This window comes from Papaver somniferum, chromosome 5 (genome assembly GCF_003573695.1).
Source record: "Papaver somniferum cultivar HN1 chromosome 5, ASM357369v1, whole genome shotgun sequence".
In the NCBI taxonomy this organism is placed as follows: domain Eukaryota; kingdom Viridiplantae; phylum Streptophyta; class Magnoliopsida; order Ranunculales; family Papaveraceae; genus Papaver; species Papaver somniferum.
In genome coordinates, this window is record NC_039362.1 from 116,974,287 (window position 1) to 117,001,958 (window position 27,672).

At 37.8% G+C, this 27,672-nt stretch overlaps 2 protein-coding genes and 1 long non-coding RNA gene across 8 annotated transcripts; 2 read left to right on the forward strand and 1 right to left on the reverse strand.

Annotated features, from left to right (window-relative positions):
• Positions 1-8,970: 8,970 nt before the first annotated feature.
• LOC113282491 lies at positions 8,971-13,331 on the forward strand. 6 transcript variants are annotated; one of them, XR_003326974.1, is made up of 9 exons: positions 8,971-9,109; positions 9,343-9,485; positions 9,562-9,703; positions 9,819-9,921; positions 9,989-10,173; positions 10,253-11,153; positions 12,013-12,040; positions 12,314-12,427; positions 12,923-13,331. It is a non-coding gene; the product is annotated as an uncharacterized LOC113282491 (long non-coding RNA). The 6 variants fall into 6 exon arrangements; XR_003326976.1 differs by having other exon boundaries at positions 10,253-12,153; XR_003326973.1 differs by having other exon boundaries at positions 10,253-12,427.
• A 274-nt stretch (positions 13,332-13,605) lies between these two features.
• Positions 13,606-18,947, forward strand: LOC113279498. Its single transcript, XM_026528192.1, has 4 exons — positions 13,606-13,831; positions 17,546-17,828; positions 17,910-18,361; positions 18,556-18,947. The coding sequence occupies exons 1-4, from the start codon at positions 13,606-13,608 to the stop codon at positions 18,945-18,947; spliced, it is 1,353 nt and encodes a 450-aa protein (XP_026383977.1).
• A 4,404-nt stretch (positions 18,948-23,351) lies between these two features.
• On the reverse strand, positions 23,352-27,375 carry LOC113282492 (LRR receptor-like serine/threonine-protein kinase). Its single transcript, XM_026531507.1, has 2 exons — positions 24,174-27,375; positions 23,352-24,076 (listed from the first exon to the last, which is right to left on the reverse strand). Exons 1-2 carry the CDS (start codon positions 27,025-27,027, stop codon positions 23,529-23,531), a joined length of 3,402 nt encoding a protein of 1,133 aa, XP_026387292.1. The 5' UTR covers positions 27,028-27,375; the 3' UTR covers positions 23,352-23,528.
• Between the last annotated feature and the right edge of the window lie 297 nt (positions 27,376-27,672).

The window sequence follows — 27,672 nt, forward strand, 5'->3', positions numbered from 1 at the left end:
TGATTATCACTTTCCTAGTGCTTTACCTTTAACTCTCAGAAAGTCCCCTCACATAGGACTTGATATCCATGCCTCAACCATCTTACAAGATTATCTTCATACTAGGTTTCCCGAACCTAATGATGTCCTGAAAAAAGTTCAGTCGTTAGAAACCCATCCTCTGGTTGATGTGGTTTGCCCAGGCTATGATACCCAGATTGACTTTGTTTTCCCACCAAATAGTTTTCTTCCAATTGTGGGAACGTATAGATTTCCAATGTGTCACTTATTACGTTCTGAGACTAAGCCTAAGTACTTTAGGAAATTAGAATCGACACATTTGCTTCAGAATGACCACTACTCTGACTGTGGTCAACTATGTAAGTCATACCTAATTGACTTAGAGGATCCTAAATTATTTAGGTTATTTTGTGATTCCAGGTTCTTATCTGAGTTTTTCCAGACTCTAGGACCTAATAATTTGGATCCTACCTATGAGGAAATGCATCCGAGGAAAATAGTCTATTTAGACCCCTTCATAGAACCTGAACCTGAACCGCAATTAGCGATAGTTATCCAGAAACTAGGTAAGGGCATGCTAGTCTTGTACATTTTCTTGGTTCACTGCAGTTTCCTTTTGTCAGCTCTTTTTGGTTTTAAAGACCCACAGTTATTCCGGCTACTGTTATACGGTTCGAGTTGACTAATCCTTGCTTAGTCTGGCTGAAGACTTTAAACTTAGCACTTCTTGGGAGGTAACCCAATATTCATGCGACACGGTAATATCTTTCCTTATCTCTTTTGCTTCAAATGGTAACAGTTTCTCCTTGTTCATGCTTTTTTTTCTTTAGAACATTGAGGACAATGTTAGATTTAAGTTTGGGGGTATGGGAGAAACTTTTTAGTTGCACTTTTGAAACTTCTAGCGTCACATGGTATCCGGTTAGCTAAGTTTACATATTGTTTCTCACCGAAAAGATAGAAATTGGAATGCTACAGATAACAACTTATTGAGACATTAGAGAAAAAGACATTGAGATCCTTGAAATTCAGGAGAGAACTTGTTCTTTTTAGAGGGTAACCGTGATGGACCTAACCATACATGATGGAAAGGCAAGTAGGTCAGGAAATGCCAGAAAGACAAAGCAACCTCACAATGTAGTCTTAGTTATTGGATTGCGACTCGCTCTCAGTAGAAACTTATCATCATCAACAAGCGGAGCGACATCAAAATCTATGAAGAAAGTGAAGAAGTTTTAGGTTTAGAAGCAACAATAGAAGAGAATAATTCAAAAATCAAAGTTGAAGTTATAAGAGCAAATGATATAAGTTGTTAGAATCCATGATACCAAGACATCACAAGTTGCGAAGATCCAAGTTTTGAAAGTCCTTCTCTCATGGCCATGTAAATTTTTGTCTTGTAATTTTTTTTTATTTTAGCCAAAAAAAAAGAATGAAAAAAAAAATGAAAAAAAAAATGAAAAAAAAATAATAATGAAACATCATTACGTTCTTTTTGTTCAATAAGGCCATAGGGAAGAAGAAATTTATAAGTCAAGCAAGAAATCGAAGAGAAGAGTTAATTGTCAAGGTTCTATGAGGTTCGAGAGTTTATCATCAACAATTGAAGACCGAAGAAGGCGTTCTTTCTACTGGGCACTGTGAGAGAGTCGAAGAAAGATGCATTTTGGTTGCTTTGTTAGTCTGCTTTCAATCTGGCACAAGATCTTTCTAGCACTGGTTTAACTCATCACACGTAATTAGTCCAGCTGTATAGCAGATGTCCCTCTCATTTTTATCTCTCTCCTAATCTTATCCAGCTGTAAAGCAGCGGACGCATCTTACAATGTTTATCTAGCTGTATAGCAGATATCTCTTTATCTAGCAGTCGTGTGGATGTGTCTCCCCTTTTCTTCAGTTAGCTTTAGAGCTGACACCTTTAATTTCTCTGGCATTCTAGTTACTTGGAGATAGGTTGAGAATATGTATGTTCTCATAGCTCTTTGGATACTTGTGACCAATTAGGAGTAAAGGTTTTGTGGGTATATCTCTGGTAAGCCCTCCCGAGACTTTAACTCGGCCACTAGGGCCACCTAGGGGTTTAAAGGCTTATTGCATAAGCTAAATGCAATCGACGATGCCTGCGACAGTGAGTTAGGATTTTATTTTCTATTTGGTTTGCTCGAGGACTAGCAAATAATAAGTTTGGGGGTATTTGATAGGCACATTTTTGTGTCTTATATAATCTCAATTGTATATATTATTAGTGCTCGATTTTATATTTATTATGGCTTTTTATGTCCCTGTACGTATTCTTGGAGAAATAAGCTTTTGCGGCGAAATTGGCTAAAAAAATGGTTTTTGCGTCCGTGGGAGAAAACTACTATACGGACTCTCACTTTGGATAAGGGGTAACCTAATTACTAAGGGGTGACCCATTTCCAGGCATCTGCTAAAGGGAGACCGGAACTGGATAAGGGGAGGTCATCTTCATAATTCAAATACAAGTTTTGGCGGGAAAATGCATGCAGCGAGGAGCAGATTTGGAGATCGAATTTCTACGTGATTTTAGGAGATTCAATGGTTGTATTTGGTACGTATGGACTCTACAAGACTCAACAGGTCTGTTACAATCGATTGGATCCAACCAATTGGGCTGGAATGGCTGGGAGAAGTGATCAAAGTCCAAACAGGACACGTACGCTTCTGTTGAGTTTGAAGATTTTGTGCGGAATATTTGGGAGAGTTTCACGCTAGTGATTGTTGTGCTTGGTCCTGTTCAAGTCTTGATAAGAGTTTGGTGGCAAGTTTATAGCTAACAAACGCGTACATGGAGATCACAAGAGAGATATTCTCTCAACAACGCAGAGAAGAAAAAAAAAAAAGTCGCGGATTCAGTAGAGATTTTTCGGGATTAGAGGACTATATAAGAGTTGGTTCAAGTCATAAAGAGGGTGAGAAATTTTTAGAAACCCTTAGGAGAGAGTTGTGAATTCACGAGAGACGAGAAGAAGAAGTTACAGGAGGTATTGTTGCTGCTGCTGCTGCTGCTGCTCGAGGAGGAAGAAGAAGACGAAGAACAGACTCACAGAGTCCGTCGTTCTTCGACAGTCTTAAAAGCAGATCAAGTATCGTTCTTATACAGCAGTAAAGGCTTATCGTTTACAGCAGTCTCAAAAACACTCATCCCTTTGTAACAGTGACGCTGTAACACTTCTACAGCGTTGCTAATTCCTGTTTCATCTTATATACATCAATAAAAACACCTATTTTAGCCATGAATACATCTTGTGAGTGTGTTTTTGGGATGAGGAGCTAAACCCAATCCCAGGGGTGATGGAGGAAGCCATTCTTCCAAAACTTATGTGGTAAAATTCATTTAAATTTATTTATGCAATCCTTTTATGATTAATTGCACCGAATGAAAATTGAATAAATGATTTTTATTAATTAATTGTGTTTTCTCTTGATGAAATATGCTTGATTTATTGCTTTTGATATTTCATGCTTGCGATTAACAATGGATGTTTTGAAAATCTGATTTAGGCAATGATTAGAATCACAAATGTTTTTGATTTGAATAATAACGTCTAGAGTTGCATGATAATAATTATTATTGAATCACATGAATTTTGGTGAATGGTGAAATCCTAACCCCTGGTCTTTCCATAATATTTACATCACCTTTGAATTTAGTTTGTTTTATCTTTAATTTTTTATTAAGTCTAAAAATTATTTCCTTCACAAGTCTGAAAAGAACCCAGTTTTTACCACAACTACAACATCATTTGAAAAACCATCATCCGCTCTTCTGGTGATAGCGCTGAACTGATCAAGATTGGCCTTGGATCATTTTCAGTCCCAATGTTGATTGTTTCGAGATCGTCAGTGGTAGAGTCAGTTCTGTCCTGTAGTTGTCGTGGAGCATCTTGGACTTCTTCTTCAAGTGATAGCTCACTCTGACACGATTCTTCATGGTGGGGAGACTTTTCATCGTTCTCCCCGATTAATTGCTAATCTTTCCGTCGGCGATAAATGACTCTCTCTTCTACGTCTCGATCGGTCATGAAGTTTGTCCCTGGAGTTGAGACTTGATCATTATGGCGTTTAGTCGGTGTAGTAGGTGACTTGATTATTTTAGCAGCTGAGGACGACGTATCGTTATCAGCCTTCTCGATAGTGTTCCATCTTGGAAGTGGAGTACTGCGAATTCTGCTTGGAGGTTCCGGGACGCCTTTTTGAGATTCAAGGAACTCAGTATCATAGACGGGAGCATAAGGAGATGATGAAGCCGGAATGCGAACGATCTTGTTGTCGAGCAGGGCCTTCATGCATTGATGGTATGTTGAAGGAACCACCTTGTTATCATGGAGCCATGGGCGTCCCAGTATAATGTGGTAGTCAAGTTCTTGTTTGATCACATGAAACTTTGATTTCGATCGAATCGGCCCCACCCTCAAATCTATGTATGCATATCCATATGTATAGCTTTGACTTCCTTCAAATCCTGTCATTAGGATGGGATAGAGAACGATTTTACCTTGTGGGAATCTGGCCATCCTGAGAGTCTTCATAGTGACAATGTTGGTGGAAGCACCGGTGTCAACAAGAGCTTTTCTAAATTCGGTGCCTTTGATGAAACCAGTGACATACAATGCTCGGTTGTGTCCTTCATCCGTCATGAGATCTTCTTCTCCAAAAGAGATGTTTTCGATCGAAGGTCCAGGCACTAGGGAGACTTCTTCAACTGATGGTGTTGGTGACGTTATTTGTACGCTGGATGATATCTGGTTAAATGCTGAAAATGTGTCTGTGCGCTGATCCCTGGAGAAGTGCAGGAGTTCGCATAGATTTTTAATCAAATGTGTGACCTCTTGTTCCACCGTCTTCTCGTATGTGGTGAAGCTGTTGATTTGAGGGTCAGATGACGTCTTAGTCCCCGGTGTTGAGGCTTCTGGAGCGTAGATACTGCCTAACTCGGATGTCAATCTGATGAGAAAGTCGTGGATGTGGTTTATCGTCTCCTTCATCAGGTCCATGTTCCTGGTATGGACCTCTAGTATTTGAGCCAACTCTGCCAAAGTCGGGATCCCTCTGCCCTCCATGCCGCCAGGTATAACATGAGGAATGTTGTCGTTTGAAATTTTCTGATCTGAATTAGTTGAATTAGTCCTAAGACCAACCATCTTGTGAGATTGTGAGATTGCAACCAAGAGAATGATCTCCCACTGTGGTCGCCAATCTGTAGATGGGGAAAAACGATTTGCTGGTTTTTAAGGAATTGAGGAGACGACCGTACGGAGAAGACTCCTAGAACCGAGCGAAATGTTAAACCTCACACAGATGCACCGCTGCAAATGGGGTGCTTTAGATTCGATAGATCAATCTGTAGTACTCTGGCCTAAATCAAGACAATGACCGTTCCAGAGTAAATTCGGTCACAAGAGAGGATGGGTTGATCTGTAGGAGGGAAGCTGAGAAATATGTGGAATAAATGGTAATCAAATATTGTGGGTGTGTGAATTCCGAATACGATAAGCTCTGAGTGATTGAAATTGCTCAATTGAGAGTAGTTGCGCAATTGATGAGTTGATGATCTCGTGTTGTCGATGAGACGTGAGATTGATGATACTGATGATGCTGATGATTCAATCATGATTCAGAGACTTATTTATATTGCTGGAATTTTAGACACCATGACCCCATGAAGTGTGACAGTTGATGGAATCAAGGAGTGGGGAAGTGGAGATCGTGTTTGAAACCAGTTGCTCAACGTGTGGAGACTTGGTCGATTTTCCACCCACTACCTCGTGAATTCATTCAACTGATTGCACGACTTGCTCACATTCCATCGTGTGTTTGAACACACGTGTCGTAGACCGCCAGACCAAAACCCTAAGTGATATCCCCCCAAGTGACACGATTGACGTCTCGTGGTTTGTTAGTCAATTGATGACTTCGTGGTTTGATGGGACGATGAGTCCATGTAGTCGTTGAGTTGAACATGATGTTCTGAAACTCATGAATTGAGCATGTCATGAGACAGAGGTATAGTTTTTACGATGAAGTGAGCAAGTATTGCTCATTCGATGGATCGTTGAATATTGATTGTTGAACCAATATTGAGCAAATATTACTCATCTGAGCAAGTGCTGCTCATGTGATGAATTGTTGAATATTTGATCGTCTGAGCATGTGCTGCTCATCTGATGGATTATTGGCAGCGTACCAAAAATATTAATTAGAATACTGGTCGTTGAACCGAGCGTAATTAATAAAATTAATGACCATGAGGCCGTCGTAAAATTATTAAGGTTGGAATCTGGAATGATGTTCCTTGGATTTAGAAACCCTAATTTGATCAATTGATGATCAATTCATGGTTCGTCAGAATTTCAACCATGGGACGAAGGAGGGAGCGACTACATGGGACCGTGGATAAACCATGTAGTGTCCATATGCTCACGTGAGCAAATACGAAGAACTCCTGAAGAGTTGACGATTTGTTGGTGGAAGAATGATTAAATGCTGGTTTAATCATTTATTTAAAAATGCTCGTCTAAGCCTTAGGTGAGAAAACCTAATTAATTATGACGAGGCGAGGGACCGACCATGGAGTCATGAAACTGGCCCTGGGTTGTCCCGTGACCGTCTGTCGATCACTTCATGAAAAATCCAAAGTGTTTGGGAGAGTTTTGGACCTAATACGAGCAATTGTGCAAATTAGGTCAAAACTGTGAAAATTGATGGGACCGACTTCCGTGAGCCAAAGAGACAATATTGGTCGGTCAAGATAGCATGCTCGTGTCCCCAAGGCGTCCGCGTCTCAGTCCTGAGAATTTTGATATTTTCTGACGTGCGATTGAGCATCCATCGAGAAAATATGCCAAAATTAGGGTTTCGACGAAACTGAGGAAAACACCATGAGATGATGAAAAATAATTATAAAATAAGGGATGAGGAGGCGTGGGACCGCCGTGGTCAAGGCATGGTCGGCCGGCCGTGACCACGGTCCCGTGATGCCTTTTCCTTAATTTTATAATATTTTGATGATTTTATGAAAAACTCATGAATTTTGATAAATTTGATGAATTTAGGGAGTTTCCATGAATTGAAGGAGTTTTCATGAGTTCAGGAAAGCAAAAAATATTAAAATAATAAAAATAAGGGCGTGTGGGACCGTGGAGGTATGACCGGCCGGCTTGGGCCCGGTCCCATGAGTTTTCATAATTTTTTAATATTTTTTAGGTATATTTGATGATTTGAGGGAATTTTTCCTAATTTGAGAGAAATACTATGAAATCAAGGAATTTGGTGAATTCAAGGAAAACTAATAATAAAATAATAAAACAAAGGGGCGTGTGGGACCGACTAGGGCATGGAGGGCCGACCAAGGCCCGGTCCCACAAGTTTTCATAATTTATTTTATTATTATTTGATGATTTGTGCAAAAATACCATGAAATCAAGGAGTTTTTTCATGAAATTAGAGAAATAATAATAATAATAATAAAATAATAAGGAACCATGGGGTGTGGGGCCGGTTGGCCAATGGTCACGCCCCACATTCCTTTCCTTAATTTTATATTATTTTTTATGGATTTATGGAAGTACCATGAAACCGAGGAGTTTCCTCGAGACGAAGGAGATTTGATAAAATGAGAGAATTTTCATCAAATCATGGAAAATAATAAAGATGCATTAAAAATATAAAACTGGCGTGGGATTGACCACGACACGGTCGGTCGGTCGTGTGTCCGTGCTCCCAGCACCCTGGTCAATATTTTTAATTATTTATTATTTTCTTCTCTATTTTGCATAGGTTCATCGTTTCGTTGTATTTTTGAAATACTCGTTCGTGCGGTGACTGTTAGTGTATCATCGTTGAATACACCTTCACCATTTGAATCGGGGCTTACTTAGAGGTAGCTCAGACGCCCGGTTGTTGATTATTTATTACTAATTGTGGAATTCAGTGGAGAATAATTCACAAAACTGAGTAATAAAATGTTTATTATTAATTCATAGGATCAGCTGAGGATTCGACTACGAATTCAGAATAATAGAGTGAGCATTACCATTCCATGGGATCGGAGATTCGACCATAGAATCAGAGTAATTAAGGTTTATCTATTACCATTTATGAGACCAGTTGTGGATTCGATCATGAAATCGGAGTAATAAGATAATATAGTTATTGTTATTCTATGAGATCAAGCTGTGGATTCGATCATAGAATCAGAACAATTGTTATTGTCATTCCATGGGACCAGTCATGGATTCGACCATGGAATAGGAGCGGTTGTAATTAGGAATAATTAACTTTGTGGCTCTATACTAGCAGAGCAAGCTGTCTAGGAGCATTAATTATCCTGATACGAGCTTGCCGGTAAGTCATATCCTTTATATAGTCAGGGTAAACTTGTTGTTTGTTCCTGAAGACGTTATCGCTCTATACTAGCAGAGCAAGCTGTCTAGGAGCCGTCCATCTCGTGATGCTATATAGAAATAATCACTGAAAGTATTCAGTATTCATGAGATATGTTGTTGTCCAGTCGTGAGACTACATATCTACATGTACTCTGAGAGAAAGTACTCTCCGTTGAGAATTCGATGAGAGACTCGTGTCTCGATACTCACGTCTGATTGCTGAATCAGAGCTTCGTATAATTATGAGTTTACGAATTTAGCCTTTGTCGAAAATCCACCATCTACACCCGTAAGAAAACTTTCAGCAAAAAGATAGGATCTAGTGAACCCACACCCACACCCACACCCGACGAACGGCGGCGTGCGCGTACAGAAAAGGCAACCTTGCCCTAGTCTAGGTCTTCTCCCTCACACAAAAGTGTGTTGACCCAAAGGGCCATGTCCTTTAGCCAGTTCTATGGTATTTAAGTCTAAAACTCTTTAGATTTTAGTCTATGTGGGACTATTGTTTTATCAATTCAAAAGAAAAAACAACTAGTGGCCAATAATTCTAGGGATCAAAACATAGTCCATGCATAGTTGCCTAGTTGGTTTTAAAACAAAAAACCCGTTTTTTCTAACATCTCATCCTTGAATTAATTGGATTCACTCTATAAAATGTCCGATCCAAGTCGAGAACAATATCAGTTTCACTTGAACATGTAAGTTTTTTTTTTCCATTGCTGCCAGTTACGTTTTTCGTCCACTTCCAATCTGCCGATTGTTTTCCTTTTCATTCATGCAAAGTTTCTTGAATGTTCGTTTTCGATTCCTATCATAACGTTGTGTTGTGGTTTTTGATTTGCACTATGTTGTTTTACCCATTATTTTTTAATAATCGCTTAATGGTATGTTTGAATTAGGGATCTGATGATTATTTTTTATCAATTTTCAGTGGCTGCCTAGAGAACGGACGAAACGGCATTGCAGATTAATATCAAACCCTAGCAGGTAATCCTCGGTTGAAAAGGTTGCAATCACTTGACGAAGAAAAATCAAGCGTTTATGTTATCAGGGAATCAATCCCTTGACGAGCAGGTATTGAGCCCCATGTTTCCATAAATTTGCAATATACAGCTTCAATTATGTTTGACTAACATCTTCCATGATACAGGGAGATGAGTTACATGCCATCATACCCAAAAATATTATCTGGAAATTTGATAAGCAGATTCGAGAGGGTGGGTTGTACACTATTGAGAAAATTACACTTGGCTGCTGCTAAACCCAAATTCAGGCCAACAAACAGTGATAAGGTTTGTTTCGATTCCTCCTCTTTAATCCTAATTTTTACGAATTTATGGTATTTTTGAATGGGATTATGAATTTGGTAAACATCCTGACAAATTTAATTTGGTGGCTGATTGCAAGACAAATATATATATATATATATATATGAGAAAGCTAATGAATTATATCTGGAGAAAGTTAAAAGTTTCGTGGTTAATGGTTTGCATACAACTGAATATGCTGGGTAAGCCATCCGAGACTCTTACAGTTATTATGTAGATTTAGGCATCTCATGGGGTTTCATTTTGTAGGGGAGCACGACTCTAACCCGTAACTTTTGCTGCATCATCCTCATTGTGGAGCTGAAATCTATCTTAAACCGTACAAGTTAGCCATCTGGACTCTATCTTTTGGCTTATAATTTAAAAGGACTACATGAGCTGCTTGAGTTCATGAGCAACTTATTATTGAGGCCATATTCAAGGGAACTCAACAGGTAAATGTGCATCCTATTACATGTTAGTTAATTTCTGCAATTTACTTTTGTGAGAATAATTTCAACCCATTTGTCCTAGGAATTTATGCGGGAATAAGAACAAAAGAAGAAGAGTAGACCTGAAGTACATGCTTCTAAACAAGCAAGCACCTGAAGATAAGAACAATTCATGACACTTATGCTTCCCAAATATTATTCAATCAGTAGGTTTACGAATGGTAACTCTCGAAAGATAGCTCTCATAGACCATCAAATGATGAGCAAAATGGGTTCTTTAGGTGAACACGGCCATCACCATTTCGAATGCTTTCTCTGTGTAAACGAGTTCTCGGAAGATAATACAAAAATAGATGTAAAACAATTGAAAGATCTTCAAAGTCCATCGTGAAGTTGAATAATAAAGTAGTAGTACTCAAGAACCTGCTAAGACTGATTGGTTTCTGTACGACCCAATCCGAAAGTCTTTTAATTTATCCTTCTGTGCAAAACCTAATTGTCGCCTACCGTCTCAGAGTATTGCAGTATGATTCCGATTTTTTATACTAGCCGGCGTAACTCTTTTCAATTTAGTTACACGTATTATTGTTTTCAAATTTTTGCTTGCAGATAGTTTTGGTGTTTGGGTTTCTCTTCGATCATCACATTGGTATTTTGAGTACAGTATAGTCATCGATTTGAAACTTGGAATGGACATGAGATATTTGAATTACAGTAATGTAGTCTTTCTCTATAATGTGCCAGAGTCATTTTTGTTAGCTGAAGATCTGAATTACAATAAATCAGGCACCAGACAGCTATCACACTTCCAAACATGCTTGAGTTATGATGTTACCAGCAAGGTAATGGTGACACAGCTACTTAGGGACGATCTGTGAACAAAAATACAACATAAATGTTCAATGGAAAATATTTTAAATTTTTTATTTGACGAATGGAAAATGATATTGTCTTAGCAAGCGGGAGCTACGCCACAACATCAGGTATAGCGACTCATTTCTATCTTTGGTTGTTGTGAATAATATGTATTTGCAACCACCGCAAAATTATTTGAAAGGTCTTGCAGCATTTAATTTCACTCGGGTATCATTTGGCATTCATTTTTTAATTCCATAAATAGGACTTGGTGGTCGTTTTGATTTTACTGCATCGACAATAATATTAATCTTGACTGCACAAGCTAGTATTTTAAACTCAGAGCCTGTTGGGGTGAGATTTATCGATTCAAACTTTGCCAGAACTTGCCTTAGCTCGGAATGTCTGATGCACCAACGATTCAAATTATAAAAGAACAAGTCACCATACATATGTTTTATTGGATTATCTATTCCCACAGCCCAGTTAGTTTATCAAGAGACAACTTTGTAATTAGTTAGTTAGTTAGTTATTGTTATGAATAAGGAGGATAGAGGTTACAAACAACTTAACAAAGAAGTGGTTAAGGGAACCAGTTAGTTATTCCCAACTACCGAATGTCTTACACCAATGCAATAGGGACAGACAAGCGCTTTAAGTTAATGGGCAGCTGTTTGCTAAACGTCTTGATAAACATGAAACAGGTCTCCCAAATCAGTTCCGTTTTGATTCCATGGGGATGAATATGTTAATGGAGATTCTTTGTTTAAGTAATGTGTGTTACTCACTTCATAAATTGCATGATGCTGTTAAGGTTCGTAGTTTCAAAACAACTTAGAGTAAATACTAGCAATGCATAGTAAATATCTTATAATATTGTTTATTTTCTGAAAATTTCATTTGATATTTCCGTTTGCATTCGAATAGATTTTACACGGTCATTTTATTGTGTTATTTTTCGATTCTAATATCATTTGATGCTTGCAGGTGTTTGCAAAACTTCGGTATAAACATGGTACATGATTTACAGCTTACTTATCTTTTTATTTTGAGAACTGGACTATTTAATGGAGATTATTCAATGAATTCCACTGGAATTACATACATATATAGTAACAACCAACTTGAGTAAGGCATAACATCGTGTTTTCTTTTTCCCTTTAATTCTTTGGTGCACCACTGCCCTCATTAACCGTTTTGTTGGCGCGGTAAAAGTTCAAAGAAACTTGATTGTACGATATGCCAATGAACTATTTGATTTTTACAATGTAACCTGTGCAAATTTCAGGAGATGAAGAGTTTGGAAGTGCGAGGAATAAGTTTTCTACTAAAGCACAACAAGTGGATGTTGGACAAGTACTACCTGGTGTTGCTAGAGCCGTCCGGGAGGTTTAGGAACTAGGTAATTTGTTATTTTATGGATTAAAAATTATGTCCATTAAGAAACTTGGCTTGCTATAGTGTTCATGGTTGGCATAAATTTGTTACGAGTTCCATAATAAATTTAATAAGTTCATTAAGAAACTTGGCTCGCCAAAGTGGTCATGGTTGGCGTATATGTCACGACTCACGAGTTCCATTTAAATTTAATAGGAATTCATTTTCTCAACTTTGTTGTAGACCATTTTTTACCTAGCTTAATTGGGGGCCATCGGAATTAATTGGGGGCCATGCACTAGAGGACAAAAAAGGTCACCAGAACCTAATTTGGGTCACCCCTTATAAAAATATTTTTTAAATGGCTAAAATGCCCCTAAATGATTAGTATTAAAATTTAATTAATTAGTGATAATCTTAATTAATTAGTGATAATCTTCCTTAATTAGAGTTTAATTTTTTTTTCCAGATATTTTGTCTGCAATTTTTAGTCTAACTTTTTTTTTTTTTTTTTGCCCAGATAGTATGAAAAATCGGCAAGGTATTAAAAATTTTCATTGACGACCCTCAACAGTCGTTAGTGTTTAGACTGTTTAAGTGACGACTTTAAACTGTCGAAGATTCATTAATGGCGGAAATGTACGACAGTTTTGGGTCGTCATAAAAATGATCAATTCCCTGACGACCCTTTGGAAGAGTCGTTACTATTTTGGTTACGCATTTGACGACTTAAACAGTCGTTAATGTTTTAGAAATATCGTTATAGACTCTCGTTAATTTCTAAAAAAAGTGGTTAGTGTATGACAGTTTAGAGTCGTTATTGTTTTGATCATGATGTATATGACGATCCTAAACTGTCGTTAATGTCAGTGAAGGATCGTTAATGAGGATCGTTACTTGAAAAAAAAATATATTAACCAAGTATAAAATAGTATATTCATCTTCCGATTTTTACACCCCTGAAAAATTTGGGGGCAAACAAAATTCCAAGGCCCCCAATTAAACTAGGATTTTTTACCTTCTTTTTGCACAAAGATCGACCCACCCCCTTTCTTCGGTTCCTCATAATCAGTCATGTTACATGAGTCGTGGCAAATCCCCCTGTTTCAAAAAGTGTGCCATGGAATTAATGGTTTCAGTTAATCGGTAGTAGGGGTGAAAATAAACCAAATTAAACATAGTGTGAGTCACCCTAATCTGACAATGTCACTGTCAAAATCTTCAAGTCAACTGGAGCATTTGTTGGATGTTCAATTTTCTGTTCAGTTAGAGTGCTTAATCGTGAATTGTAATTTAACGTTAACGTACATGAGTCATTTTACATTATTTTTTCTTGAACTTTCTTACCGAAAGAAAAGGGGAGATACAGGCAAGGACAGGTCAACAAACATTGATGAGAAAGAGAGCAGTAAGGTTAGGGTGCGTGTCGGTTAGTCCGTTTCATGGTACTATCTCCATAGTCGAGTATAATGACACAGACTGGGAAGAGAGGGGTAAAGACTGGGACAAAGATAGAATCTAACACCATGTTTATTTACTCCTGACTCATCTGAGTCGTCTGAATCTGAATCATCTGGATCTGAGTGAAATCACCCGACTCATCTGGATCTGAGTCGATATGTTTGTTTTGAGTCAGATCTGACTCATCTGACTCGGAAATAAGTGAATCAGTGGTTTGGTCCCATGAGTCAGGGGTATTTTGTTACCTGACTCAAATGAGTCCGAGTCAGGGGTTGACTCAGATTCAGACGCCGAGTCAGCTGCAAACAAACAAGTTCTAAGATTATTATTATGATCATGATCAGAGCAGAGAGACATGAGCGTGTCAGAGACGGGTAAGGACAAGTACACTACTCCCTTTCAATGATTTTGTAGCCTGATTCTCATGCCAAAAGATAAGACAGTGACAATATCAACTCTATGATATTTTGCTCCCCGTCTTTCTACCGCTGGGTTACAAATGTAAGCATGGTTCTCTGATTGAGTAGAAACTCTGAACATGTTCGCGATTTCAAATTATGTAGTCTGATCGATGATAGCTTTACTTGGTAAAATAAAATTAACTTCAGACTTATACTTTGTCTTTGGAGTTTATATATAAACCAACTAATCTGACTTGAAATACATATATGGATGTTTGTTGCTGTCAATTTTGAATCACTAAGAAAAATTCTATATGCATATCGAGTTTGGGTCAGTGTGAATTTAAGGTCACAATGGCACGATTTTAAGTACTTAAGTTCATTGTAGAGTTTAAAGGGCAGTACACAGTTTTTGTCTTACAGTTTCTTTTTATAAGTTGCAATGTGAATTCAGGGTTTCAATACACAGATTCTGGTGGGGCATAAAACTAATAAAGGTATTAACTTCTTAGCCTGGGATTCTTTCACTTCAGACAAACAGGAGGGAGGTCTTGCTTTTAGAAATCTAGAGCAGTTTAACATGGCTTTAAGGGTTAAATTAGCTTGAATGCTATGTACGGAACCAGACCAACTACGGGTTAGGATACTGTTAAGGATCGAGCAAGAGAGAGGAGAGTATAAACGCGGAAGCATTAAAAGACTACATTGATAATAATTCGGTATCAACTTTCATGGCTCAACAGCCTATTTATATTGTTCACAAACTTGACGACCACTCAAGGTACTTTCCTAACTAAGATCAAACTCTAAACATAGACACTTTCCTAATATAACTCTCACAACTTAATGTGTATATCTCCTAAATATAGACTCTCATATATTATTTCCTAATACCCTCCCTCAAGATGGAGCATGTAGATCACGAATGCCCATCTTGGACAAAAGAAATTTAACTTCGGTTTTCTTCTTTCGTTTTTCAACGCTTTTGCGGGAAAAAAAAATCTTCAAATCGTAGTTTAAGGACGTTTCGGTCCTCTTTGTAGTTTAAGGACGTTTCGGTCCCCTTCATAGTTTAAGGACATTACGCTTTCGGTCCCATTTTCGTAGTTTAAGGACATCTTTCGGTCCTCTTCGTAGTTTAAGGACGTTTCGGTCCCCTATTCGTAGTTTAAGGACATTTCGGTCCTCTTCGTAGTTTAAGGACATTACGGTCCCATCTTCGTAGTTTTAGAACATTTCGGTTCCCTTCGTAGAATACTTCTTGTACTCTTGGTTTCTTGGTTTCTTCGATAGAATACTTTTTGTACTCTCTCGACAACTCATAGGGTTTCAACCTATTATTGTTGTTCTTTTTCTCATCACCTCTTGGTGATTGTTTTCTTCTCTCTTTTTTTTTCTTTCTTCACAACATGAATGTTGTTTCTTCTTCTCTTGTTCCAGTCACGCTATTTTTGCGAAACCTTCACACTTCTTTGTTCTTCAAGATTCTCTCACAATCTTGTCGTCTTTACAAAGTATACCACACTTTGTAGGATCTCCAAGTTTCTGCCACAAACTCTTCAACCACACTTCACTTCTTCCGACATGTTTAACAGCTTTCTGCAATACCTCTGACAGAACTGTCACACTTGCTTCCGTTACGCTTCTGTAACGATTCTTCTTTGTAACACCCAAACTGTTACAAATTTTCAATAACACTTTCTTTCCTTTTTTTTTTTTTTTTTTTTTTTTTTTTTTTTTTTTTTTTTTTTGTAAACGGACCTTGTGACCATCTAGGGAAGTAATGGTACGTCCCTGGTCTTGACCACAGACTCCTTCTCTGTTTTAAACTCTAGCAGCTACGAACTTAGTTCGTGTTTCTTCCATTGTTGGTCTTCTCTTTCTTCCATCAAACCTCAACCCTTGATCATGGCAGCAACATCTCTGAGCTGTTTAACTTGATTTTAATCACGACCCAAGTCTTATAGCACCTCCATCATCCCGTCTTCACCAGCAAGAACTAATGGCAAAACCTCATTGCAGACTCGAGCTTCTCTCACTTCACAAACAGCAACGACCACTTCTCACTACGTCATCCCTTCATCGCCATCTCTGTTTCTTAACCCGAGCTCCATCACAGCAAACATCGAGCTCTTCCTTCTTCACTCCGTGAACAACATCTGATTCGGCTTCATCTTCTCTGCCAGTATCACACAGCAGTGATCGATCACCATTATTCATCTTTGAACAACCACTTCAATCCATCTTAATTCTCTCGGCACACAAATAATCTTCGTATATTGGCATTGGAAGCAAACACCGTCATGCAACTCCAAAAATCTCGGTGAAATAATTATCTCCAACTCGTGACTCGGAGTCATCTTATGTTCTCGACTTTGAATTCACTTTGTAATCCTTCGACAGATGTCTTGGATATAGGATTAGGGCTATGGCAGCAACACCCTACGCGGCTAAGTCTTCTTCTCAGCTAACTAGCTTCAAGTCCTTTTTTTTTTCTTCAATAAAAATTTCACGAACAAACCCTAAAACAGCTGGACAAACTCCTCAGCAGCAGCACAAGACTACTACTCAGCTTTCATCATTCATCTTCAATATCATCGGTAACAATTATTCCATCACCGATGATCAATTACCAGCCAACCATGTTTGCTTTCCAATATCCAGTTTTCATTCTTTCTATGACTCCATCTTAACAGCATCAACAGAAAACAGTTTCCATATTCTCCATCGAACTAACAACAGCCAAACATCATCGCACTGGAAATCAAATCTAGGGCGGTAACATCTTTCCGTTCTTTATATAATTCTCCATCTTGCTCCTAGTCCTTCTTTTCGTCAACAAGCACATGAACATGACTTCACATGCAACAAGTCACGGAGCAGCAAGATAGCAATGATTTTTTTTTTTTTTTTTCTTTTTTAACCCTAAAACGAAAACTCTCTAACTTTCTCTCCTCTCTCTACCTCTCACCTTGCTCTGATACCATGTTAAGGATCGAGCAAGAGAGAGGAGAGTATAAACGCGGAAGCATTAAAAGACTACATTGATAATAATTCGGTATCAACTTTCATGGCTCAACAGCCTATTTATATTGTTCACAAACTTGACGACCACTCAAGGTACTTTCCTAACTAAGATCAAACTCTAAACATAGACACTTTCCTAATATAACTCTCACAACTTAATGTGCATATCTCCTAAATATAGACTCTCATATATTATTTCCTAATAGATACTAAAGCCAAAGTATGATGCATACTGTGATTTCTTACATCTACAGAGGATAATACAAACTCTTCTTGGATTTGGAAAGGGATAGAGCAGGGGCTTAAAATAGTACAACAACATTATAGATGGGTTATCAAATGTGGTACTAAAGCTCTAGTTTGGTATGATAGGTGGGTAAATGGCCTCACTGAACCATCAACCCCAAAGCACAACTTTGTTGAGCCGGCAAGAATAGTATATGTCTCAGATTTGATGCTTAATAACCCTAGAAGGTGGAATGTGCCTCTTATTACAGAGCTTTTTGATTCTCAAATAGTGCAACTAATTCTTAACATGTATATCCCTCAACATGGTGAAGATGCACTTATTTGGGAACCAAATCGAACATGAGTCTTCTCTGTTAAATCTACATATAGAATTCTTGCACCACCAGCTAATTATATAACCCATAATCATCGGCAAGTGCCTACTTTAGTCTGGAAAAGATTATGGAAGGTTAATGTGTCTCATAAAGTGAAGCTATTTATATGGAAATGCTTAAAAGGGATTGTCCCTACCTTGTTCAAAATCATCCATTACAAGACTGGAATTGATACTCTCTGCCCTCATTGTGGATCACACACTGAAACTCTAGAACATCTTCTTTATGACTGCACTTATGCTTCATCTGTCTGGATGGATATGAATGTTAATGTTTCTAATTTACAGACTCAGCACATCCCAGTATCCACATGGATAATAAGATGGTTTACTTCCTTTCAAGCTGCCCATAATGAAGAATACAATAACTGGTTGCTTATCTTAATGAACACTGCCTGGCAGATTTGGAAAAGTCGTTGTGATAAGCTCGGAACAAAATTCCTAACAAGTAGATCACACTCAGTAATATTAGATGGGTGATAAGGCAATGTGAGAATGAGCAAGGCCAGAATAAGCAAGTTAGGCCAAAAAATAACAACTGGAAACCGCCGGCGAACAGCCAACTTAAGATCAACATTGATGCATCATTTGATAATGTAACAAAAAAAATTGGGATTGGGCTAATTGCTCGTGATTCTGCAGGCAAATCCAGGGGCAAGAGCTGCAATGGAGGACTAGACCCTGAACAGGCTGAATGCTTGGCCATAAAGGAAGCACTGCTTTGGGCCAAGAATTTTTACTCAGTGCACATACAGCTAGAATCGGATTGTCTAAATGAAGTGACAACTATCAATGATGCTGGCCCTAATGTACATTGGGTGAATCAGGGCATTGTAAATGAAATAAAGCATATGTTATCTACTATTGTAGGAGTTTCTTTAAATTATGTAACTAGGTCAGGTAACAATGTAGCGCATAAAATAGCAAACAGAGCTAGAAAGCTAAGAGCTTCTTTTGATATTTTGTATAATATCCCTGATGAAATTGAAGATGCCATAAGGGATGATGTGTTTAACCTGAAGTTATGTACTTAATGTTTATTAATAGAAGTTCAGTTTCAAAAAAGAAAGGGGTAATTTGCGATACCTCCCCTGGCGAAGATCATAATTTGAGTTACCTCCCCTACAGAACAAATATTAGTGAAACCTCCTCTCGTCACTTTTTCCATCCAAACCCAGTTAGCTGAGTCAGATGCTTCGTACAGCTGGACAATTTCTTACACGTGGATTTTATACTTTCCCATAATACCCTCATGTATGATCATCCAATGGCTATACACGTGTTATGGTCGGATTTTCTGAGATTCGACCGTTCAACGGTCGAATTTGTGCGGTCACCTTCAACAGTCACCTGCAGCCGTCATCTTCACCATCCAGTTCTATATAAAGCATATATGAAGAGAAAATATTTTGCACCTCTCCTTAAATCCATTATCACAGACCTGCTCTTTTCAAACAAAACCAATCACACCATCTGAAGTGCTGCCAGAACTATGGGTGATTCATCTTCAAACTCCACCGATGTAAGTAAAACCACCATTAGAGGAGGTAACACTAATTTTTATATTTACAGTTAGGAGGTAAAACTAAAGAATTTTTCATATTTTTGCAGTGTCTTGAACATCTGTGTAGCTGTCAAATTTGCAGGGGAACTACCCATTTAGCCATGAAATGCCCTTACCTCTATTCCAAATGTAGAAAATGTGATGGCTTGCGTAGAGTTTGGGAATCAAACACTCAAGCCAACAAAGGAAGGAGATTCTTGAGATGCCAAAACCAACCAAAGTGTAATGAATTTGAGTGGTTGGATAAAGCTGCTGTAACAGAAATACCAAAAACAGAAAAACAACAGTTAGGGGATGGGTGCTTCAAGTGTGGTAGTGATTCTCATTGGGTTTCACAATGCCCAGAAGCTTCACCTGCATCCAACAAAAAACTCACACCAATAGCTGGCCTTGATGGGTGTTTTATCAAAGGGAAATATTCAATTGAAACACATGACATGAAAATGGTCATTGATTCAGATGTTAGTGACAGTATGTTTGCAGAAATATGTGACAGGTTTAAAGGTGCAGTGACTGTGGAAAAGAGAGAACAAAAATAAAACTAAGAGCATTCACAAAAGTCTTATGTAGCATTCACAAAAAAGGCAGTTTCATCATCTGCTTCATCATTAGCTATTGTTATGTAATAGCATTCACAAAAAAAGGCAGTTCATCATCTGTTTCATTAGCTACTGTTCAATTGCTATGTAGTATTATGTAATAGCATAATTAGTAATTAAGTAAAAGTCTTAAGTTCCAAAAAAAGATGCTCATACTGTTAGTTAAATCCTGCATCTTGGTGGCTTGAATGTCTGAGAAGCTGGTCTATTTGGTTCCCTCATTCCATCTGGCATAGTCCCATATAGATTCTGATAATTTCCAATAGTGGTTGATCTTGATGCTGACACTGGGGAAGACCTTCCTCTGCCTTGTGTTGGTGTAGACCTTCCTCTGCCTGGTGATGGTTCAGTTGTTGTCCCAAAAAGCAGGTATTCAAAGCCTCTTCCCCTTCCTTGTGTTCTGCCCCTTCCTTGTGTTGGTGGTGTAGAAGCAGCTCCCTCCCTGCCCATATTCAATCAGTCTAGGTAAGATAATTGAGTTAAGATATTATTATGTAAACATTGAAAAAAGGCATAATAGAGAAAGAAAACAGTACTGACCTTCCCACAGCATGTGATACATTAGGTATAGATGAGGATGTTGTGCCTCTACCTCTGCCCCTTCCTTTGCCACTGCCATTTGGGGGTGTAACCCTTGCATTTCTGGTTGGGAAAGTCCTAATGTTATGTTTAGTAGACTGGCAATTGGTACAAGATCTCTTTGCCTTCTTGTGTGGTTGTTATCCTTCTACATCAGACCTAATTCTCTTAGTTCTTGGTCTACCTGTCTTTATCTTGAACTCATAAACATCAATATACTCATAAACATTGTGCAACAGATCCAGCATGTTCAGAGTGTCTCCATCATACTTAGGCCAATACACCTCCTTTCCATTCATATAATCAAGGAAACTGAATCCACAAACAGGTTGTTGCCTAGGCCATTCTCCATCATAGTGTAAATAGACATTCTTAGTATCATAAACAACACTTTCACTACAACATAACCAAAAACCTAAATTAATCACCACAATCAACACCTTTAATAGACTGTACAATATACAAAAAACCCAAATCACATGAACAAAAAAAAAACAGAGCGTCAAATACAGAAATTATAAAAAATGAAATTAGGGTTACTTTGAAAAACCCAATTCCTACACTATATCACATCAGATACCCTTTTCTCAACTATCACCAACTCACACACAGGTAATTTCTACAATCGATTAAGCATATAACATCCATCCTAAATCAGAGGATAATGATAAAGACCCAAGAACATCATGCATAACATCAAACCCATAATCACGTATCGAATCATTAAACGAAAACAGAATGGAAGAACATAAACCCTAGAAAAAAAAACTCACAATCTTCGTCTCCGGTTATGATTCATCACGATTAAACCCTAGAAAACATATGAAACAGAAAGAAATAGGAAGCCAGTTCTTCTCTTCGATCAATTTCTTCTTCTCTTCGATCAATTTCTTCTTCTCTCTGCAACTGATAAATTTTTCTCTCTCTCTCTCTCTAATGTGTGTTCCCGCTCTATAGAGGGGTAGTTATACAGACGAAGAGGTACGTGTTCAATTCTAATCGGCTACCCAAACGGTGCCAAATCGAAACCATCCATTGTCTGACATGATGCACAGCCGTTAGATGATCATACATGAGGGTATTATGGGAAAGTATAAAATCCACGTGTAAGAAATTGTCCAGCTGTACGAAGCAGCTGACTCAGCTAACTGGGTTTGGATGGAAAAAGTGACGAGAGGAGGTTTCACTAATATTTGTTCTGTAGGGGAGGTAACTCAAATTATGATTTTCACCAGGAGAGGTATCGCAAATTACCCAAAAAAAAACACTGTTTATGGAATATTGCAATTTAAAGAACTTTAAGGAGAGATTTTTTCCACATAAAATGCAATATCCGTCCGTTACTATTTTTCTAGATTTTAAGGAGAGGTTTATTCCGCATAAAATGCCTTTGATTTTGCCTTGCGAAAGACAAACAAGAACATATACACTATATAAATTATGTATTGGTGCAGCGCGACAATTACAGAAGCAGAGAAAATAACCAAATGTGAAACCTGTAGAGTCCAGTTCCAGTGCACGGATACTCATGTAAGTTGCACAATTATTATTTGATTTTTTTGGTTAGAATCCAAATATATGCGACGTTTTCATATTCTTATTGTGTGGTTCTCATAGGCGAACAACACGATTGAGAGCAGAGGAAGTTCGGAGACACAACATAGCTAACACGGAACTGTATGGCTTGGGAGACAACAAAGCACCCCAGAATGGGACGATGTGAAATAGCCCGTGCCGCAAAGCACGGGTAATTCCCTAGTGTTATATATTCGTATTTGTATATATCACATGAAAACCTCTGTAAATGAAATTCTGATTAACACCTCCATTCTAGACACAGCAGATTCAGAATCTGGTACTCACTAAGCCAATTCAATTCAAAATCTAATATCCACAAAAGAAAAGAAAAAAAATAGTCAGATTACGAATACAATATTTCGTTGCAGGGTGGGTTTCATATAAAAGTTGCAAGGAATCTCATCAGATTTTTTCAGTCCTTTTAAGTAGTACCCATTTTTCTTCTTTAATACGAATTTTTGTAAATAAAGAATTGCAGTTTAGATCTGAGATTGGATCGAAATACGTAGTAACTAGGGCTAACATGTGATCACGTGATTACCAAACCCATTAACTCTACTGTAACATTCACTCACTACCTTATTAAAATAAAATGAAAGTGGTTGATTTTTGTTTACTAAAGTAGATTATTACCCATTTTTCAGTTCTTGTTCTTATTAAAATGAGTGTACTCTTAATCACATGGTGGGTCTAATCAATCATCCACAACATTTTTGAAACAAGTTCTCAATTCATTCAATCTTCTCTTGGAACAGAGCAAGCAACAATTTGAGTTAGTGAAAAGAGAAAAGGATGTTCTTTCATCAAAAAAAAAAAAAGAGAAAAGGATGTATTTTGGTAAAAGACCCAATCATTCCCCAACAATATATCTCTATTATAGTCCTATACATCCCCCAGTGTTCTTTGTCTCCAAATCATTCTAGAAAACAATACTACACGACTAGTTATATTCTTCCTTTCTTTCTTATTTTCCTTATGTGTTTGTTTGAATAAATGCTACTGATTTTCTCTATTATCCGTAATAATACATTAATTTGAAGCCAAAAATTGAATCATTTGGTTACCGCAAGTTGACAGTTTTTATGCATAGTTCAAACAATAAATATCGAAATTTGATGTACATAAAGAATTTTGCATCCCTTCATTCATTATGATGTTGAGGTCCAAGAACAAAAAAAGACGTAGACCATCTTCCATTATGATAATTCTTTACAATGACCAAATTATAACTTAATGGTTTTTTTTTTTTGTTTCTAAAAACTAACTAAACTAGAGCTACTAATTGCCTACATTTCCTACTTTCTCTCATGAGGTTGTAGGTGATGAGAAGACATAACACCAACAACCCCTGAGGAAGCAGAAGAGTAACCAATTGAAGAATTTTGAGAAGACCCTTGAAGTAATAATAGTGATGCTGGGGTTACTGCTGTCGAAGAATAAGAACTTTCCTCTTCTTTTGATGATGTTGATTGTTTTTTCCAACATGAACCGGGTTTAGAATTTTCGGTTCCCGCTGGTTGTTCTTGTCTAATTTCTCTTAACAATGCTGCCACATCTTTCATTGTGGGTCTATCTTCAGCTCTGTTGCTGGCACATAGTAATGAGATTCCTAATGCCTGAAGCATTTCTTGTATTTGTGGGTCTGGTCTACCTTGGAGTTTTGGGTCCAAAATCTTTGCCGGATCCTTCTTGTTCTTCAAATGTTCTCGCACCCATTGTACTATGTGTTGCTCTTCTGGAAATGCTGGATCAACTGGTTTCTTACCTGTTATGATCTCTAATAGTACAACACCATAACTATACACGTCACTCTTTTCAGTAATCTTTAGCATATTTCCATACTCTGTTGCAAAAAAGAAAAACAAAGATATTAAGTAAACAAAAATAGTATGTCTGTCACACAAACTAATAATACTACAAGAAGAGAAATTGAAACTTACCAGGGGCAAAATATCCATAAGACCCAGCAAATTGAGGATTAGCAGAAAAGGAGCCATTATCATCTTCGACTAACCGGGCGAGTCCAAAATCAGCCAAAACAGCCTCATACCGGTCGCCTAGTAATATATTATGAGCTTTGACATCACGGTGTAATATAGGAGGCACACAATCATGATGCAAATAAGAAAGACCTTCAGCAACACCAAGTGCAATCTTGAACCTAGTTTCCCATTCAACTAAACTTGTTGTGGACTCGTGATCATGCAGTAGTTGCCCCAGTGTCCCATTAGGCAAGTAATCGTAAAACAACAATTTCGATTTCCGGTTTGCACCCCAGCCTAATAATCTTACAATATTCCTGTGCCTTATTCTTGCCAAAGTGGCAATTTCTGAAGAAAATGCTGCGGTGGAAACTTTATCAGAATTCCGAAATTTCTTAACAGCAATCGTTAACCCAGACGGAATATGCGCTTTGTATACAATTCCTGAAGTTCCTTTACCAATAATGTTAGCGGCTACTAAACTTCTTGCCACGTCAGAGATTGATAAATCGAGTTTCTGGTACAATGTGACTTCCCAGGGTGGGCACATTTCCACATCATCATCACCATCAACATCATAGTGGGAACCATCCGTATCATCATCTCGACTCCGCAGCCTTTTCTCTCTTACGATGATGTAGAATGCCGCCATAAGTAACCCCGCTGCCGCACATAATAACACAATCATTGCGATTCTAGCTGCTGCACTGTGTCTTGAAGAGGCACCACCTGCATCTGAAGAACAATGACTACCAGAGAAACATAGGGAAGGATTTCCTGCTAGATTGCTTAACGGAAGCTTTGTGAAAAATGGCGTGTAAGGGACACGACCAGAGAAATTGTTGAATGAGATATTGAGTACCACGAGGTTTTGAAGGCCCGATAGAAATTGTAAATCTCCTGTCAACTGATTATAAGAAATATCAAGAATTCCAAGCTTCTCTAAACTTGAAAATTCTTGAGGTATCTTACCTGATAATCTGTTTGAGCTTAGATTCAATGCAATTTCCAACGAAGGAATCTTACCCAGTGTGGCTGGAATTTCACCAGATAGCTCATTTCCACTCAAATCAAGTAACTGAAGCTTTGAACAAGACCCAACTTCAGAAGGAATCGGACCAGAAAACTTGTTTTGACTCAAAACGAGTTTAGTGAGTGAACTCAGCGATCCAACATTTGAACTCAATGTTCCTTCGACTAAGTTATTAGAAACATCAACCAACTGAAGTGACTCAAGCTGATGTAACTTCTCCGGTAGGATACCGGTAAATGAATTTGAATGTAAATCAAGAAATGTAAGATTCCGACAACCTGAGATTTCTTCCGGTATGTTACCAACCAAACGATTCGATCCAAGATCTAAGAAATTAAGATTCTTCAAGTTCCCGATCCCTGAAGGAATTGGCCCAGTAATTTTGTTATCATTAGCTCTGAATCGAATAAGAGAAGTACATTCGCCGATTTCTGCTGGAATTTCACCTGATAAATTATTTGATAACAGAAGTAGCTTATTCAAATACTTCAACTGAAAAATTCCTTTGGGAATCGAACCTATTAATGAATTCTGAGAGAAATCAATCGCTTCAAGATTCTTGCACAGACCGAGTGAGACCGGAATGCTTCCTTCCATTTTATTTTGCCATAGAAACAGTATAGTAAGATTCTGAAGTAGCCCAATTTCCGTCGGAATATTTCCCGTTAACTGATTATTATCAAGCTCAATATGAGTCAGAGATTGACAATTCGAAAGCTGTGGCGGTAATCGTCCCGATACTTGGTTAACACTCAACTGAAGTTCCAACAAATTACTCAAATTCCCGAAACTGGGAGGAATACTCCCAGTAAGTGAATTCATAGAAGCGTCAATTACCATCAGTTGATTACAATTCCCAAGCTCCGGTGGAATCACTCCAACTAAGTTGTTCTGCCATAGAAGTAAGTTTTGAAGATTCTGCAAATTTCCTAACCGGGAAGGAATCGAACCGGTAAGTGAATTCTCGTATAAGTATATGCTTACCAATTCAGTACAATCACCGATTTCCGAAGGAATCTGGCCGGATAAAAGAGAAGTATAAATAGCTAAGGTTTGAAGTTGCTTGAGTTGGCCGAGACTAGACGGTAAGAAACCGGAAATACTAGTTTCTGCCAATCCTAACATAACCAATTCACTACAATTACCAATCTCTTTAGGCAGTGGACCTTCCAGATTTTTATTACCACCACCTCTAAGAATCTCTAATTTCTTCATATCACCAATAGAAGTAGGAATTCCACCACTAAGTTGATTATCATAAAACACTAACCATTTCAAGCTCGAAAGCTTTCCGATACTCTTCGGTATCGAACCTTCGAGTCTATTGGAATTAAGAAGAAGTTTTTCTAGTTTAAACAAATTACATAACTCATTAGGGATTTCACTAGTAAGTGCATTATCACTTAAATCTAACAAATTCAATTCACTTAACAAACCAATTTCTTTAGGAATTGAACCAGTTAGATTAGTACCTGTTAATACAAGCTTATTCAATGAAGTACTTAATGAAGTTAAGTTACTTGGAACATTACTATATAAATTAACGTAACTGATGTTAAATTCACTCACTTGTTGATTAATGTTGCATGTAACACCAAACCAAGAACATGGATTCTCATCATTTTGGTTCCAATCTTTGAACACTTCTACCGTTCCGTTTAAACTCATCTTCCATGATAATAATGCTTCCCCTTGATCATTTACAGAAAACACCCGGGTGAATAACGACGCGGATGTTAACAAGACGAGAATCAACAAATGAAATGAATTTACAGGCATTAGTACTATTGGTAGTACATAGAGACAGAGAAAGGGAAGGAGGGAGGAGAAGAAGAAGTATAAGTGTTTTATGGGATTTAGAACTTCTAGAGAGAAATGCAATAACAAGACATGTTTTAGGGTTATAAGTAAGTAAGTAAATGTGGGTGGATGATGAGTTCAAAGACCCAGAATCTCCGGATCCAAGAACAGCTAGGCCATGTTATGTGTGCAGAGTAGAGAGAATTAAGAATGGTGTTTTTTCTTTTTTTTGGGGATTTTTTTATGATGAATTAGGAGAAGTAGACAGAAAGAGAGAGAGAGAGATAAGAGTTTCTTATTTTTAAGATTGAAAGAGAGATATAGAGCGAAATGGGGCATAGAGTCATATATTTTGTCTACACTCACCCTCCGCAGCTAGCTACTTTATGTGTTTGAAACTTTATCTCCTTATCAATATAATGTCGTCTCAATCTTTAGTTTTTATCGTAGCAGCAATAGAAAAACGCATCGTTTTCCTTTGTCGGCATACATGGTGTTTGTTTTTCTCTATGGATTCCGAACCAAGCATTATTAATTTAAGAGTTTGTAAGCTAGTTTCCTTCTTCTTGCAATATGCCCGACCCTAACAAGATAAAATGTCTTGATATTGGTATTCATGTATGC

Bases quoted from the DNA above. Each gene is read 5' to 3' on its own strand.
- LOC113279498 (XM_026528192.1), top strand. From the start codon at position 13,606: ATGTCACTGTCAAAATCTTCAAGTCAACTGGAGCATTTGTTGGATGTT. The intron at 17,829-17,909 runs GTATATCCCTCA...ATCTACATATAG, and splicing joins GTGCAACTAATTCTTAACAT to AATTCTTGCACCACCAGCTA. The intron at 18,362-18,555 runs GTAGATCACACT...GTGATTCTGCAG, and splicing joins CGGAACAAAATTCCTAACAA to GCAAATCCAGGGGCAAGAGC.
- LOC113282492 (XM_026531507.1), bottom strand. From the start codon at position 27,027: ATGCCTGTAAATTCATTTCATTTGTTGATTCTCGTCTTGTTAACATCC. The intron at 24,077-24,173 runs GTAAGTTTCAAT...TTTTTGCAACAG, and splicing joins TTATGGATATTTTGCCCCTG to AGTATGGAAATATGCTAAAG.